Source organism: Xiphias gladius, chromosome 19 (genome assembly GCF_016859285.1).
Source record: "Xiphias gladius isolate SHS-SW01 ecotype Sanya breed wild chromosome 19, ASM1685928v1, whole genome shotgun sequence".
Classification (NCBI taxonomy): domain Eukaryota; kingdom Metazoa; phylum Chordata; class Actinopteri; order Istiophoriformes; family Xiphiidae; genus Xiphias; species Xiphias gladius.
The window spans coordinates 1,334,287-1,351,065 of record NC_053418.1 but is presented as its reverse complement, the minus strand read 5'-3'; the positions used below and the strand labels follow the sequence as shown (position 1 = coordinate 1,351,065).

The following is a 16,779-nucleotide window of genomic DNA, read 5'->3' as shown; positions in this document are numbered from 1 at the left end:
CTGATGATTTTGCTGCTGTGATGGAAAGACAAAGCCAGGACCACATTGTCCTAACTGAGGCCAGAGCTGCCTGGCTAGCCCAGGGCAAACTGCAGCTCCTGGTTCCAGTGAATGCAATTATGGGTCTTGTAAGGCTGTTTGGAGTCTGTTTGTTAGCACAGTTACAGTGACATAGTGTTCCTCTCTCACTGACCGCAGAAATGTTTCTCAAACTATGGCTCAGGGCCCAAACTGGGCCTCCAGTCTGTTTCTGGTAGGTTACCAGATGATGGCAGACCTAATTTGTTGTAATATACTTGGACAAACCCAGTGCAACTTTTACTGTTACTGTTACAAAATTACTAATGCTGCTAACTACTGTTAATGCTGATGCTACAAATTTCCACCTCTACTACCGCACTCGCTCCCACGACCGTGATTACCACTATTGTAACATTAATTACTATACTGCTATAACTACTAGACCAATTACTGCCATGTTCACCTCTGCTATGTCTAAGATTGCTACTACTCAACTCCTACTTCCTCTACAAGTGCTACTACTGTTACTGCAGCTGCTACAACCACTGCAACTAGGTAAATTTGCAATGATAGCACTAGTATTACTACTACTAGTATGGCAAAGGCTACTACTACTGATTCTAACAGTATGAAGAACATTAAACTTTAAGTTAAACTCAATCTGTATTTTATTCCAATTATTGTTTTAATTATTGTGCATTAATCCTTTGTGCATTTTATTCTTTCGGTTTTTATGTGGTGCTCATAATTTTATTCATTTTGTGAGGCACGTTTGGTTCTGTTTTGATAAATGCTTTCTAAAAAAAAATCTGAACACAGAAGCTGGCAAAATAAATGTATTAGGCAGATAAGATGAAGAGATTTAGGATACAGAAGTGTTGCTTGTGAATAAACAGTCAAGTACAAATGACATTAACAGGGGAAAAAAAGCACATTATATAAAAGTGTGTAAATTAGATTTTGCGTGAACCAGCTGATGCAAGCTGTTCTCACTTGACCCAGAATTCAGCTGTGTTCTGTTCTGTGGTTTGACCGACTGACAGACCTGGAATCCATAACCCTTCATTATGTTTGAAATGACATAAAGAGGGCTTGTCTTATTTTAACTCACTGTGGATGGTTTCACTTTTCATTCTGTAAAACTGGTTTGTTTGGAAAAACTTGACTTGGGGACTGGCAGGAAGTTGAATTGTTTCACTTTGACGCTAGAACGAGAATTTGCGTCCCATCCTCTACCGACAGTGAATGTTTCTTGGACCAGTCGGGACATTTTCTAAACCTTAATAAAGTAATTTTAGTTCCCTAAACTTAATCAGATGTTCAATATGGCAGCAGATCAGATGATGCTCATGTTCTTTTGGAAGGCAGTGACAAATTACTTTGTCGTTTAGGTCGGAAGACTTGAAGGGCGTCAATTTTGAGGGGCCAGTATTAAGAGTTACTGTATTTCTTCTTTGTATGTTTGTTTTTTGAACCAATTTATATCAGCCCACCAGCTCTTTGGAACCATTTTCCTTCTTTTGAACCCATAGTACATCTGGACTCATTCTCCTATGTTTAAAAACATGCCATGTACTAATCCAAGAATATCAGTCTTTTTTTTCATAATTTTTTTATTTTATTTATTTTTTACTATTTTACATTACATAAATTAACAGCTTCTGTCTAACGTCGCCATGCTGCACCTCTGCAGTTGGGTTGTCATAACTATTTTCCATCCTTCATCAGCTCAGCTCTGCCATCACGCCACCAGGCTCCATTGATCCTCTAATAATCTTATGAGAAGATAATTACGCCATTTGTAAGTTGCCCGACGGCACTATCGACGCCCGCGTTACACGCCGCTCACCCACACTTAATTCATTTTGCTACAAACATTGCATATACAAAAAGTGCAAGTCAATACAGTTTGGGCTGCACATGAAATGCATCATCAAAATGGGAGAATTATGCAGATGCAGTTTGCAACATTGCAGAGTCTGTGTTTTCTCTCTTTATAAGTGGTGTGTCTCTTCCAGAGGGGTTTGACATGAATACACACCGAGCAAAGACTCCGATCTCCATGACAGAGCAGAGGTACAAAGTTTTTACAGCTACTTTTCAAGCCTAAAGATTGTGAGTGTTTGACACTGAAGAGAACATGGGTGGGGTATCAGTCTCTATCACTGCATCAGTTTCCTGCTTATCCATTAGTTCCTGTCTTATTTTAACGCTTGTCCTCCTACTCCTTCTCTTTTTCATTGTGAGAACCATATGAGTCCCTCTTTAAGCCACCTTGTCTTTTATTTTCTGTTCATATCTGTCTTTTTGTCATTCAGTCTGACAGTATGTACATTACATTCATCATCATGCAGATAACCTAACGGTTCCACAGAAAACACAGAATTGACCCACAAACCATTTTTAGGAACGCAGCATGGAGCCATATGCTACCTGAAAAACATCTGTGCATACAGAATGAAAAACATCTGCCTGTATCCCGCATCTACTATAACTCAAATTATCTTAATTCAGTTCTTAGAGGCCCAAACTAGGATGACTTCATTATGTTGCATAAGACCAAAAATGTTAGAACATGATCATTTTGTTTAGTAATTTTATTTATGTTCTGCCCAAATTTTTTTGTATATTTAAAAATTTTTTAAAACAAGGCTGGCATTATTTTATATTTTTGTTATTGTCAAAAAATCCCACGAAAAGATCCAAACCAACAATGCCTTAGTCTGTCTCTTGGGACGGTGTGTGTGGGATTGAGTCAAGATAAACTACAGTGTGTGTTCATTGCAATGAAGGGACATGTCACCCAGTGCAACAGTGCGGCTCAGTGATGTGTTTTTAATACTTTTGGAAACGATGGATTTCTATGGCGCACAGGAATAAGACATATCAGGCTTACACACACAGACACACACACACACACACACACACACACACACACACACACACACACACACAATACTTGTAAGGAGAATCAATCTATTGTTGGTTTTGCCCTGCACAAGGGTTTTGTTGAAAATAAGAAAAACATACTGACAGTCTTGTCTTTTAAAATTATTCTCTACACTTTCTACATGTATTGTTATATCAACATCAATAAAATTTAACCAACTAAATATGAAAAGTTTGACTCTGACCCCAGAAGCTCCTGTTAGTGTCTTTGCTTCCTCTAAATGCACCTCTGTCTTCCTCTCTTTACTGGTGTGAAGTACAGTTCAGATTATGTTGCCAAAGCTTTGTTGGTAATCAATAATCATAACGTTACCAGTGATTATAAAGTCTTATAAAATCAATAGAGGAAATTATAATAATGGTTGGAATAATATATCAAATAAAGAAGAGATACAGTGGAGTTTACTGCAGAGGTGGTCAAAATGGAAAACCTTGTCCTCACTCACACACATCTTTTTCCTCTCTCCTTCCTGTCTTCCTCTGAACTCTCTTTCTATTTTGTTCGACCGTGCTTCTCTTCTCTCCCATCCTCCATTGTTGTCTACTCTTCTTCTCTCTTCTTACCCATCATTCACATCCTCCTCTTCTTCTTCTGTTTCTCTTCCCACTTTCCTGCTCTCCTTACCTTCATCTCTCCCGTCTTCTGTCCTATTTTCTTCTCCCTTCTCCTCCCTTCTTTCCTCAGTTCTCTCTCACTCACAGCATTTTCTCCTCTCATCCTCTCTGGTCCTTTTGTCCTTTTCCTCGCCTCCTCTTTATCTTGTGTTCCTATGAAACATAGCTCATCTCCTCATTACTCCTGCTGCTGCTACGTGCTGGAGAACGGTTGGAAGAAAGGAGAGGAGGAGAGAAAAAAGGTGCTACATTAAAAAGATTAGATAAAAGAAAAAGAAAAGGAAACAAGGAAGAGGAGAATGATGAAGAGAAAAAGAAGAAGGGAGAGAAGGATTATGAAGACAAGTCCCCCCAAAGTGATCTTTTACTGTGAGTGCACATGTTGTTGTTGTTAGGCAGCGGCCAGGCTGCGGAGCGTCAAGCTGACAGACTGTGATTGGATGGAACGTGCATGAGTAAACAACCACAGGGTGTGTGCGCTTTAACAGTGTGTTGTGTGCGTGCGTGTGTGTGTGTGTGTGTGTGTGTGTGTGTCTGTGTGTGTGCGTGTTTTCTTTGTTGTGTGTTGGTGTGTGGTTTGGCTCTAATGTTTTCCCTTTTTGTCTTTAATGTGTGTGAGAGCTCATGTTCCTTAGGTGTGTGTTTGAGTTCTTGTATGAGTGCATGGAAGTGAGTGTATAAAGGAATATGTCTTTAATGCTACGTGTTTGTCTGATGGTGTTTGTTGTGTGTATATTTGAATTTACTTAAAGGAATGAACCTTTTTTTCAGCACCTAATTGTTTTCTGTTATTTTATATATTAAATTAAATTCTTTAATTTCATTTTCTCATGTTAAATCTAAATCTAATTCAGACCAAGTGAATCAGATGCATGCTCTCTGCCTGACCAGTTTTCTTGACATCTGACTCTGGTCCATAATTAATGAGCCTAAATTTTGAATTTAGATCAGTAGAATATCTTTTTAAATCAAAAGTCAGGGCTTTTGAGGATTTTAATTTGCATTGATTAGATTCTGCAGTTGTTCAGGAACATGATGGTCTGTTATTCCAATAAAAAAAACCCCTCTAAATCTTGACGTGGTGACAGACCTACAGATCTACCTTTGAATTTTAATTGTTGAATTTAGTAGGAATATTTGACCGTGTGTCCCACGTCAGGGCTCGCTGCCAGGATGCTGATCATCTGCACTGGTAAAAAATTTGTCTGATGCCCAGTTGCCTGCTGTGGCTTCAGATTTGTGACTATATGTGGTTTCTGGTTCAAATCTCTGGGTTTACTTTGATTGAACTGATTGAACTGCTGCTGCTGCCAGAGTGCTTTTTTGCACGACACTGGAACCCAGACTGGTCCAGTGGGGCTAATTCGTCACCAACAGCAGTTGTAACCAAGTATATTTTACCTCCTTTATTTTTAATCTAAACATGCTTTTTCTTCAGCCTTCTGTAAGCTTTAATGTTCATGTGAATGTGCTCCAAATTAGTTTTACAATACATCTTGAGAATATGAACCCACTGTATGAAAGTAAACCTTCTCTGTGAAAATTTAAGGCACTTTAAGGCAGAATGTGGTGTGTTTAAATGGAGAAAAAGCCGGTGTGCCGCTCAAATCCATTTCACTGGAGTCAAACGATGACAAAAGTACCTATTTTACACTACATTTTCTAATAAACTTCCCCCCAAGCTTTTAGTTTTTTCTCTGTGATAATCAAGTGAACTGGCTGGTTGGATGGATGGCAGATTTACTGATACACCCCCTGTAATTTCGTCTAATTTTATACGATTATTTCTTTATCTTGGCTTAAACTGCAACAAAACAGTTTAATTTTAATGTAGACGGTTTCGCTAGCAGATTTGCAAGATTCATTGATAAACATGCTTTCTGGGTTCTAACGGCTTCAGTTTCCTCTAATGACAGGTCGTACATTTCAGTACCCAAATACAGAAGATAAATACAGAGCTACAGGGTACTGCTGCTGTACTGGTCAGCTACCAGTATAAATTTGCTCATTCAGTGTTCTCTGTGGTGATAAAGGTCATAACTTTAAATGTCTGTTCCACTGAGGACACAAAGTCACAGTCCTGCTGTCTCCAGTGCAGAGTTTTGACATCCCACTCCTCCTTTGTGGGCACAATCAACAGACAACGATGCCATGAAAAAGCCAAATGCAGTTAGTAGCGAAATGCCTTTAATTTAGAGCAGAGCTGCTGTCCTTCAGTTTGAACAAAAGAAGCATAATCTAATTTCACTTAATTTGGACGTGAACAAACTTCTTTCACTGCAGGAAGGAACAAAAGCAAATCCTCCAGTCTTTGTTTGCCCTCTGCCAGTGTGTGTGTGTGTGTGCTGGTGCACAATGTATCCGTGTGTGTGCATGTGTATGTTTTTTACATCTGTGCTGTTGAGGATCAAATGTCTTCACATGGACAGAGATACTGTAAGTCATCTAAAACTGAGGACACTCTGGAAATTTTTTTTTCTTTGAGTTTTTGTTAGATGAAGCACAGGACTTTGGTCTGTTGTGTGGCTTTCGTCCATCTTTCAAATGATGAAAAAGTTGACGGTAAAATCCTCCATGTCAAACATGTAGATCACTGGATCACTGGCTCTGGTGCGCCCCATTACTTTAACATACATATTACATACTACATATCATGGGTGACTGAAATTAATTCATTAGTTTTACTGAAGTATCCTGTCTGAACAAGTGGAGATTTTGTACCTGTTAGCGGCACTAGATGCAAAAATCAGAATATCACTAAAGTGACATGGATTCATCTTCTGAGGACCACGAGTGTCTGAACCAGATTCCATGTCAGTGTTTCATCTTGTACCAATCCACAGACATGACCATCACTTCAGCCACATCACTAATGCGGTTAAAATAGGATTTGCATGTTTGGGCAAAACAGGTCCTCATAAACAAAGTAATGCAAGAGTGTGTGTGTAGAGTCTGCCACAGTCCTGTCACGATGAAGAATGTCATGTAACAGAGTCGGTTCCATCTGTACAACAAACCAGTCTGTGGCCAAACGTCTCTAATTTGCAATCAGCACGATCTCATTTCACTGCGGCTCTGAAAGACGAGCCCCTAATTCAATTCATTTCAATTTAGATTCCACAGATTGAAACTCCTTCTTCATGTTTTGTTTTTTTCTCCATAATTGAGTAAGGAAAAAAAAAATGTCAAAGTTTGTTTTTTCTCCCTTTAGGCAGTTGCTCTGTCAAATCCAAAGAAAAAGAGTTTGAATGGAAAATATATAAACAGGCTGACTGAGCAGAAAACTGGAGGAGATGTAAACAAAAATAAATTGGTGACAGAAAAAGAGAGGACAGGAGAGGCAGAAATGATGGAGAAAAAGTGAGTAATAGAGAGGTATAAAGACACAACGGAAATGATTACTTTTACCAACAATAATTATCCCATGGTCCATATTTTTTAATGATAATTGTGTGTTGAGGGCATGAATGTCACCTCCCTGTTTGTCACAGTAATATCTAAACCAGTTGAAATCATGGAAAAGTCGGCTTTGAGGGGATTTTTACCCGTTTACCTGCTTAGGAAGGGAATTATGACCACAGATCCTAAATACTTAAAATTAAAAAAAATAACCTTTTTTCCCCAACAGCTCAATGTGACACGGTACACTACGAATGGATGGGTGGTTATAAAATTTTATTGTTTTACTAATTCTGACAGAAATTAAAGAAGAATCAAGTTAAATGTCAATACTGAAATTAAGACCTCGTAAATTTAGATTACAAACAATTTTATCACTCGTGGGACCTGATATTTGTAAAATTAAATTTAAGACAAATTAATACTTTTTAGAGACTTTCAGACATGCCGTAGTATTTTCTTAACTAAAGTAGGGTAGAAACTACAGCAGACACCCACAGATTTACAAACAACACATGATCGCAAACCTTCAACAAGTTACGGTAAAACTCAAATTGCTCCTTTGACTCACTGTTTTAACGGTTTCAACGGGAGCCTTCTTCAACTCTTGCCAGAAAAGTACCATAATGTGTGAGTGTTCTGAAGTCCTTTTATAGTGATTTTGTCAGAGCCAGTCAGCCCCAAAGTGTTTTTGTTAGTCCACTTTACTGCGCTGGAGTTTCTGAAGGCTGGTGTAATGTGTTTTGCTGCCACAGAAGATATAAATTCCTGACGAGTGAAAATAAGTTCATAGTGTCTCCTGACATCTTCACTGCAGAAATTATCCAGGGAAAAAAAAAATTCTATCAAACTGCCAAGAATTACAGATGTCACAGATGATGAGCTCAAAGAGACTAAAAGTCTGAAAAATGCTGTCTGTCAGAGAAAATGGTTTTGACACTTGAACAGCCTGACAGGAGAGAGTGAGAGTCTGTGACTGACAGGATACGCAAATGTAGGTTCTACGTAGTACTGTATTTCATGTTCTATGCATATGAGAGAAACGGCTTCAGTGATGAGGAGTCCCTTCTCCTTCAAATAATGCTATCTCAGGGAAACTTGTGTCAAAGTGTTGGGAAATGGGGGTCATCTCATAATCAGGGTTGTCTTGTAGTAGGGACAATAATGTAATACATTTATTCAAAGCGAATCATTTGATTCGCAACATAGCCTGAAAATGGTCACGCCAAACAAGAACCATGTGGACGTCCTAGTTAAAACATGAACATCACTAAAGTGGAATCGTGATGTTTTCATAAATCAGCAGAAAAAAGGTTGACATAATATGGACAATCCTGGATAAAACACAGAGGTTCATTAATGTGTATATTTTTGTTTACAGAGGAAGAAGACGATGAGAAGTTTCTATGGAAAACTCGTATGTTCGTTACTTAAAAAAAAGAGAAAGAAAAAAAGAAGAGAAACATGGAGATAAAGGCAGAGTGTGGACACCAAGTCACAGCTTGCCCACAATTTAGCGAATAACAGACTTCTTCCTGCCTTTTTTTTTGTCTTGCTCAGTTCGTCAGACAAATAAATCAGACAGCAGGTTTGTAAAAAAACCTGCCTTCACTGCGTTGTTTTTGTGGCGAGCCAAAGGCTTTCTTCCAGTCACACAGTTTAAATACTGTCCATAATAAAACTAGACAGACATCCAAAGAAAACTGCTGTTTTTTTTTCTGTAGGCAGACCAGGATCATGGCAGAGTAGTTTGCGGCTTTTAGATGTCAGAGTCACATTTATATCTGTAACATTTAGCTGATGGTTTTATCAGCGTCTTCCTTTAACACAGGGCAGTTGAGGGAACTAAGATCTCACCTTGTAGTTAGAGGATTACCTTTCCATCACTATAAACGACTTGTCATAACTATTCAGATAATGTACATGTTTAACTTTTGTACTCAAGGATACATCAGAAAGATGTACTATAGTGAAATCATCTGCTCTGGAAAATGAAATTATGACCTGATAGAGTTTTAGAAGACAAAATTTAACGTTACAAAAGTAAATGCTGTTTTGTTCGAGACTCTCAATCTCAAAGGTTTATTCCTAGAGCTTCCATTCTGGAGCTGATATTCATTGAACATACAGGGAGAAATCCAACATAGAGGAGGCAGAGAGACCAAGAAAAAGAAAAGTAAGGAAGAAAGTTCAGCGGTGTTTTCTCACAGTTTTCGTCCTGAGCGATGCACTGCAGCGGGATGCCGAAGAACGAAGTGTAGGAGTCATTGTACCAGACCAGCAGCTCTGTTCCTCTGGGGATATCCATGCATGCTCTGTAGAAGATACAGGACCTGTAATAAAACACAGACACATACATATTCAATGTGAAAAGTGACACCCAAATTGGAATTTACTGCTGTTGTTACCTTTTGGCTATCATGACAAATAAAATTGCAACATTCTGAAACAATCTGAATAGAAACCAAATTATCCTGAAGTCAATTCAGTGAAAAGATGCAGAACAGGAGTAATGGGGATCTAGTTGAGAGTCTGGATGTACTGTTCAAGTCGTGCTTAAGAAATCAAGAAAATAAAAATTTTTTAAAAATCCCATTTAAAAAGATCAACATAAACAATCTGTTCTAGCTAGAAAATCCTTCCTTCACTTACTGGTACAAAGACATTTACAGTGTCTGGAGTGCCACTGTCTGTGGCAGTCAGAAAAAATGTAAGTGAACTGTTCATATCACTGACAACTGATTTGATGGTGCCAAACACCAATTACGGGATTGCAAGAAGATTAAGAGGACAGAAAAGCAAAGAAAAACATTATAGTTACAAAAAGATTATGTTTTTTTTTCCAGAATTGCCCCAGATCTCTGCTTTTCATTGTGAAATACTTGTGAAATATTTTTCCTCAAGACTCTGAAAAATGCTCAAATAAATCACCAAACAAAAGTCATTTGTCTTTTTTGAACCAGTCATAACTGCCAAACTAAGGGTTGCAAGTAGTAATAGCTTTGTTTTTAGGGGTCACAAGGTTAAAAGATGGAGCAACTGCAAACCACTGACTTTTTGATTTTATTATTATCTTATGAAGATCATTAAGCATGACAGTACAGAAACACCAAACGCAGCATCTGGAAAATTAAAGTTTGTTCATTTTTGTGCCTACAAAACCTCATGTTGACCTGTTGGAGGTGGTCACTGAAATTACCAATCGTCAACTCTTCTCTGAGGATCATGAATATCAACAGCTCACTGAGTGTATATCTGGGCAGTAGGTGTTTGGATAACACACTCGATCAAACTACTGAACAAGCTGGCTGTCTGACATTATCTTCATCCTTTAGCTCTGCCTCTGACGGGGCAAAGACGAACTGCTCCTGACAAACAGTGCTGGATACAGGACACCGTGACGTGTTGCGACTCTGTCCAGGTCTGATTTTGGAAATGCCTCCCATCTGATAGCAGCTCGATTTCACATCTGACCAAACCCAAACGATTTATGGGAAATATCTGGTGTCTCTCACTCTCTTCAGACCCAACTAATGACCGTGGTGGTGTTCAAACACACAGCCAGTGAGCTGACAGTTCCTGGGTCACACCACCACTAAAACAATACCTCATCCACCCAAAAACATCATTCTAACAACATGAGCAACCTCCACATTCAAAACCACATTTTCATATCCAGCCCAGACTATTTTAAAAGCCCTTCCCACATTTTTTTCTCCCACTGGGGCGGCGGGGTGTCGGACAGACCAGATCGTAATTGAGAGGTCACAGGTTCAACTCCCACATGACTCACTTGTTTTCTGCCAAAGTGCCTTCCAGCCAGAAAACTAATTACTCTTTGCAAACAGCTTGAGACAACAACTTAAAGTGCAAAGAGATTATATTTAAACAAAGCCATTGCTGCTTTTTAATGTCCAAATAATTCAAAGCACATTAAATATTCCTGTGTGAGAAATGTTAAACTGATGAAGTTTGACTTGACTTCACTAAAATGACTCTTGATGTAATCATAAGCCCCATTTAACCATCACACTGTTAAAATACATCCAAAACATTTCACAACCTGAGAGTTCAACATTAAATCCAACTTTTCTCAGTCACGAAATACACAAACATTAACAACCATACTACAACTGCATTAAAAAAATAAAAATAAAAAAATCGATTTTCCAATTAACTGTGATTTATTATTTGAATGATCCAGTATTGATTCTTAAGATCCAAAGATCAATCTTTGCCTTTGCCCCTTTTCTCAGTTTATATCTGCACTAAATGTTATGTGTAGGCAGCTGCATCTATGAGAAGGACAGACTGATGTGAACTCTCGGTCTGTGTTGGTGTAAGATATTATCTCTGGCTGCAAGATGTGAGGCCGTGGAAGTCGACTGAAATGTGTGGGGATTCTACGTTATTCAGGTTATTCGGTCTGTCCCTGCCGCTGTCTTGGATCTGCTTGTGACTATGTTAACTGGTAACCGAACGTACGTATACTCTACTTACATACGTATCTGTTTTTTATTTGTGTACAAGAAATACAAGAAATAATGAGGTGCATTTTCTAAACATTACACGTAGTTATGGAAGCAGTTGAAAACAGGAAGCGACCACGTAGCTCCCCCTGTGAATATCTCTGTTTTAATTAAATTGTCAAACCACTGATTCGTATAGATACTATCTTATGTGACTGTATCATCAAGATTAAATCGAATCAATTCTGGATTTTGTGAATCGAAAATGAATCGGGAGATCAGTGCCGATATCCAGCCCTAAACCATACCGGTGGTTTTTACCAGTTTAGTCCGTTGATGTTGTGTTCCTGTTGACCATTTTCTAAATCAGCCAATTATTTTTAGTTTGAATTGCTTCCTTCTAGGTAAGCGTTGGTTCCATTTGATTGATATGACAGACATACAACTATCTGCAGAGAGATAATCCATCACAGTCACACTTGAGAGAAGTTTATTTTTTCTGTCAAAGTGACTCTCAAGGGAAAAGATGAGAGTAAACAGAGAGAATGAGAATTTGAGAAGAGGATAAATAATTAAAGGAGAAAAAGACAAATAGACTGAAAAATTAGAGAAGACAAAAAAAACAGAAAAGGAAGGAGGAGGATGGGAACTCTCAGCTGCAGGACTTGATGCTTATTTAATGAAAAGAGGACACACCAAACTAAAATACCAAAATGGAAGACGTGAAAGGTAGAAAAGAAAGAAAGGCTGAAAGGGAAACAAAGAAATTAAAATAGGAAGAGAGAAATAGAGAAATACAGATAAACTGCAAAAGAGAATTATGTTTGCGTTTCGACCGGCGTGGTGGACAAAATAACAGAAACACCCTTCAGCCCATTTGAGTTTTCCCAGTCTCATAAAGTTTGCTTTTTGTTGAGGCTGTTAGAGGTTGCTGATAAGTCTTGTTGTACAGAAAACTGATGTTTACAGTAGGGTTATCTGGTGTACCAGGTATACAAATTTTACTATATTCGGTAGTGAAACAAACTGATGGTACAATACCGCCTACAATTAATATTGTTGTTGTTAGAGTACAACTACAGTAGTAGTAGTTTGTAGAGAAGCAGTGCTAGTGGCTTTAAGAGCCCAACAGCTGTGCCACTGCGCTTTACTAGTTTGCTCTGTGCATATTTTCAAGCGTTTGGCCTTTAAAAAAAAAGACTTTGCCCATTTACAGCCACAAAAAAATCAGCACATGAAAACATGAACGTATGCTGACAGACACTGTCATTCGCAGTAATTTCCACTCAAATTTCCTGAAGTTTAACAACAAACCTGCTTGTATTTATTGTGATTTTAGGTGTATTTTATATTAATGCTTTTGCAAGTCTAAAAAAGTTGACGTGTATGAAATCCAAGGCAAACATTGTGTGAGGAAATGAAAAATGATGATTTACACAGTGATACTTTTGGCCACAATAATCACAGCGTAAAAAAACTGATACCGGCACCAACTCACACAATTGTGGAATTATTTGTTTTCCCTGTTGATAAGAGTGAGTGAAAGCACTCAAAAGATCAGAAATGTCTGAGGAGAGCAGGTAGTTCAGCCAGACAAGTTGAGCTGAGCCTGCTGAAGATCTTTGTTTGAGTCTGTGTGTTTGTGTGTGTGTGTGTGTGTTTTTATTAATTCTTTCCACACCGGGGGAGGGGCGGGGTGGTGTTGGACCCATGTGAAAACACAGCCAGGAGGGACTGAGCTATAAATCAAACATACCCAATGACCTCCCAGGATAAAAAGAGAGGGAGGCCTACAAACATTCAGCAGCTTGTATGTATTTAAAACAAATGAATGTGTTTAATACATACATGCTGCTACATTCAGGCAGGGCTGTCTTATAAATCAAACACATCCAACAGGCTCTCAGGTATGAAAAATAGAGACCCCTGCTGCCATGCAGCGGCGTGGTTGACTTTAAAATCGTTCCTCTGGCAGCTCAGCAGGACACGGTATCGTCAGCTCTCTGATCTTTCTTCTGTTTTCATACAAAGCAAAAACTAGCTTTATAATCAGCTTTTAAATAATAACATTCATACGAACAGTGTGAGGTTATAAATCAGACAACCCAAATACCTTACAAAGTGTAATAATGTGTCTACATGCCTATAAACATGTTTATCTAAAAAATTCATGCTGACAAAGCGTCAGACAAAGCCAGTCCATAATTTCAGTGTGTCCTGGCCAACTCCGTGGCCATTTTCTGTGGTTTGTAGAGTCTGTGACCAAAATGACTTTACAGGCTAATAGAGCATCCTTTAACGAGTGTGCGCTGCAAAAACCAGAAACAGCAAGTAATTTAAACTTTTACCAAAGCCTGTCAACAGGAGGAGGAAAACATCTCAATGGAGAAAGGCCTCGGTCCATTCTTCAGTGTTTGAACTTTTTCTTTTAATTGGCAATATGGGTGTATTCAAAACCTTCAGAGAAAAGGCCCAAAGAGCAATTTCTAGAGCAAAGGATAAGGAAATAAACCTGTATGCTATGCGGCTACAGGGCAGCCTGAAGTTCAAATAAGGGGGGGTAACTTGCACTTCTTTAAACTTCCTTAAACAGGAAACTTGCTCTCCTGAAGTCATTAATTGTATTAAAGGAAGCTGAGGTTCACTGTCTTTTCTCAATTTTGAAGACTAAAGACTGATCAGCTGCACTTCAACTGAAGAGGCAATAAGCTCACTGTTTTTGGAAGGGGCTTTTTCTTTGAAAACATTTATGTCCATCGACAGGGAACTGAACTAAGTTCATGATTTTATTGGATTAAATCAGCTGTTGGTCAATAAATGTGTACACTTCAAATTTTCCATACAGGAAACAGGATTCTGTTTTGATAAATTTTTCTATGGCTATAAACTGGCGTGGACGGGTTTTACCAGTTTATCAGAGCCTCAATGACAAATCCCATGCACTCACACACCTTTTACGATCTTTGAGGGGAATTCCCAATTCCAATCAAGTTTAAACTAATATCTCTGTCTCTCTACAGAATCCCCATTTCTCCAAAGGAAGTGTAGCAAAACCCAAGGCCTTACCCAGCTGTTACTATTACTCTTATTATTATTATTATTATGTATCTCTTGTGCATGCATTTTATAGCAAAACTGCTCTTGATGTCTCTTGGCATGTTAGCATCATATGCCCATCCCTGGTTAATGCATTAGAGAGGGCATGGCCTAATACTTAAGGCACGTAGCACAGAACCGCAACATCCACAGTTCAATTCCACAGGATCTTTGCGTCATGTCACAATCCTCTCTCTCTCTCTCTCTCTCTTTCTCTGCCCTTGATTCCTGTCTCTCTCTAGACTTTCAACTATCAAATAAAGACAAAATGCCAAGAAAAACCCCCAAAAATCCTCTTTAAGAATAGAAAAGCATTAAAAGGTTCAAATCCTGCAGAGTCAAGTTTTAGTCAGGATTGTTCTGTTTCCATATGTAAGCCAAAACCCACAACAGTTTACCCCAGACTCTTAATCACACTAGCTGTTGGCAAGGTAGCACATTTAATGATCCATATAAACCAGCTTTAGCTGAGCCTAAAATATGTCAAGTCATGAGCAGCTGACTTGTTTGCAGGATATTGGTAGGCCAGCTTAGTTGTCATACTTGTGCACTGACAAAGAGCCTAGATTAGTCCTTTGCCAGTGTGCGGGCCCTGCCCATTCCTTGTTGTAGTACCTAACACTGCTAGCATAAAAGTTAATGAGTTAATTCTGTTTTGGAGATGGGATTCAATTTATGTGCTCTATAAAAGAGTGATGCAGTAAGAATCTTATCTGTTGAGTAGATTAAACAGACAATAAATGCATCAAATAAACAAGGAGCGGTATTAAAACATACCATACTTGTATACATGTAGTTTACAACCTTAATTTGATGAATTAAAAAAGTTTATTGATAATCTGCAGGTGTCGAATGTTCAGGCCTGGTAATATGACAGAACAGAATATTTAACAGTTTGTAGTTATCAGACTGACTACCGTGTACTGTGACCCATGAATGGAATGACTTCAACCAAAAATATGATAAAACTGCAATAACAGACACCACAGCCTGAGGTAAGTGAAGCAGGTTTTGACTATATGAAGAGGAAACGGTGAAAAGAAATTAAAAGGTAAAAGCCAGCAACAAACTGAATATTTAGAAAAGTTAAACATCCAAGCCAAAACTGGTCCAGTCTATGTGCTGCATTGAGCCCATTCATATCAGTGTCCCTGGTTCGAATCTGTGTGTGGGAAAGGGGATGCAGAGACGCAGATTGCTGTCTACCAACGTTCTAAGGAATGTTGAAATGCTTCACATAGTTGTGTTTCGTCATGCTTTTATTTATTTATTTTTTGTTATGTTAAGTATGTCAAACATTGTTTGTTTTGTGATGCAAGAATAAGTAAGAGGAATCTGACATTACTGTGATTCTAAACTAATCTAGTGGGCTTCAAAATTGCAAAAAAATATCATTGAACTTAATCCTGGGTTTTGAAGAATCCTCTAATATTGTTCTGTCTCTCAAGTGCATTGGTTCACACAATCTATTATTTTCTATTTACCAGAGACAGCAATATAGGAATACAGTCAACAGCATTTATTTGCTGAGCAGAGTGTTTCCAAACGTTCAGGATGAAATTAAACTTTTCGGAAAAGTGAGGCACAGGAGAATCTGTTGCTAACCTTGGCTGTGAGCTTTGGATATTTGAGGTTTATCCAACCAACAATATGGAACTTTATTTTTCCCACAGATTGGCATAAGTGGTTAACATAGATAGGAACTTGTACTTAAGTCAAAAGGGGTGGCAGTATACATGTTTCCCAAAACAACAACAACAACGACAACAAAGTGAGAGAAAGGACTAATGGTGACATTGGTCCATGTAGTAATATTACAATGTGGTATAAGACAAGGCATACATCCTTTATTTTGCTGGCAACCACGGCATTCAGTGCATGTGGTGGACTGTTGGTACCTTGTCCAACCATAAGGCTTGGTGTAATAAAATCCCCTAGACCTAATAAGAAATAATTTTACTACCTGTTTTATTACCCGAGTATGTACTTGTGTGTGTGCATGTCTACAAAGAAACATTGAGAGTGTGTGTGTGTGTGTGTGTGTGTGTGTGTGTGTGTGTGTGTGTGTGTCTAAACTCAGAATGATCAAAGACATTTTTCTAGTGATGTGATAGTATTTTCTCTCTACTGACAAAATGCAGTTTGTTCAGTACTGGTCTCAGATTAGAGATGGGACAACCCGCATAGAGAAAGACAGACAGTGGGATGCAGAGCGTGAGAGAGAAAAAAT

General features: G+C 38.4%; 1 protein-coding gene across 2 annotated transcripts in view; it reads right to left on the bottom strand.

The window, feature by feature from the left end:
- prdm6 (PR domain containing 6) overlaps positions 1 to 16,779 on the bottom strand; it is a 90,738-nt gene that overhangs the window by 25,835 nt on the left and 48,124 nt on the right. For both annotated transcript variants that reach the window (XM_040156178.1, XM_040156179.1), the window contains one exon: positions 9,193 to 9,317. In XM_040156178.1, the coding sequence (XP_040012112.1) occupies positions 9,193 to 9,317 (125 nt within the window). The remainder of the gene's footprint in view (positions 1 to 9,192; positions 9,318 to 16,779) is intronic.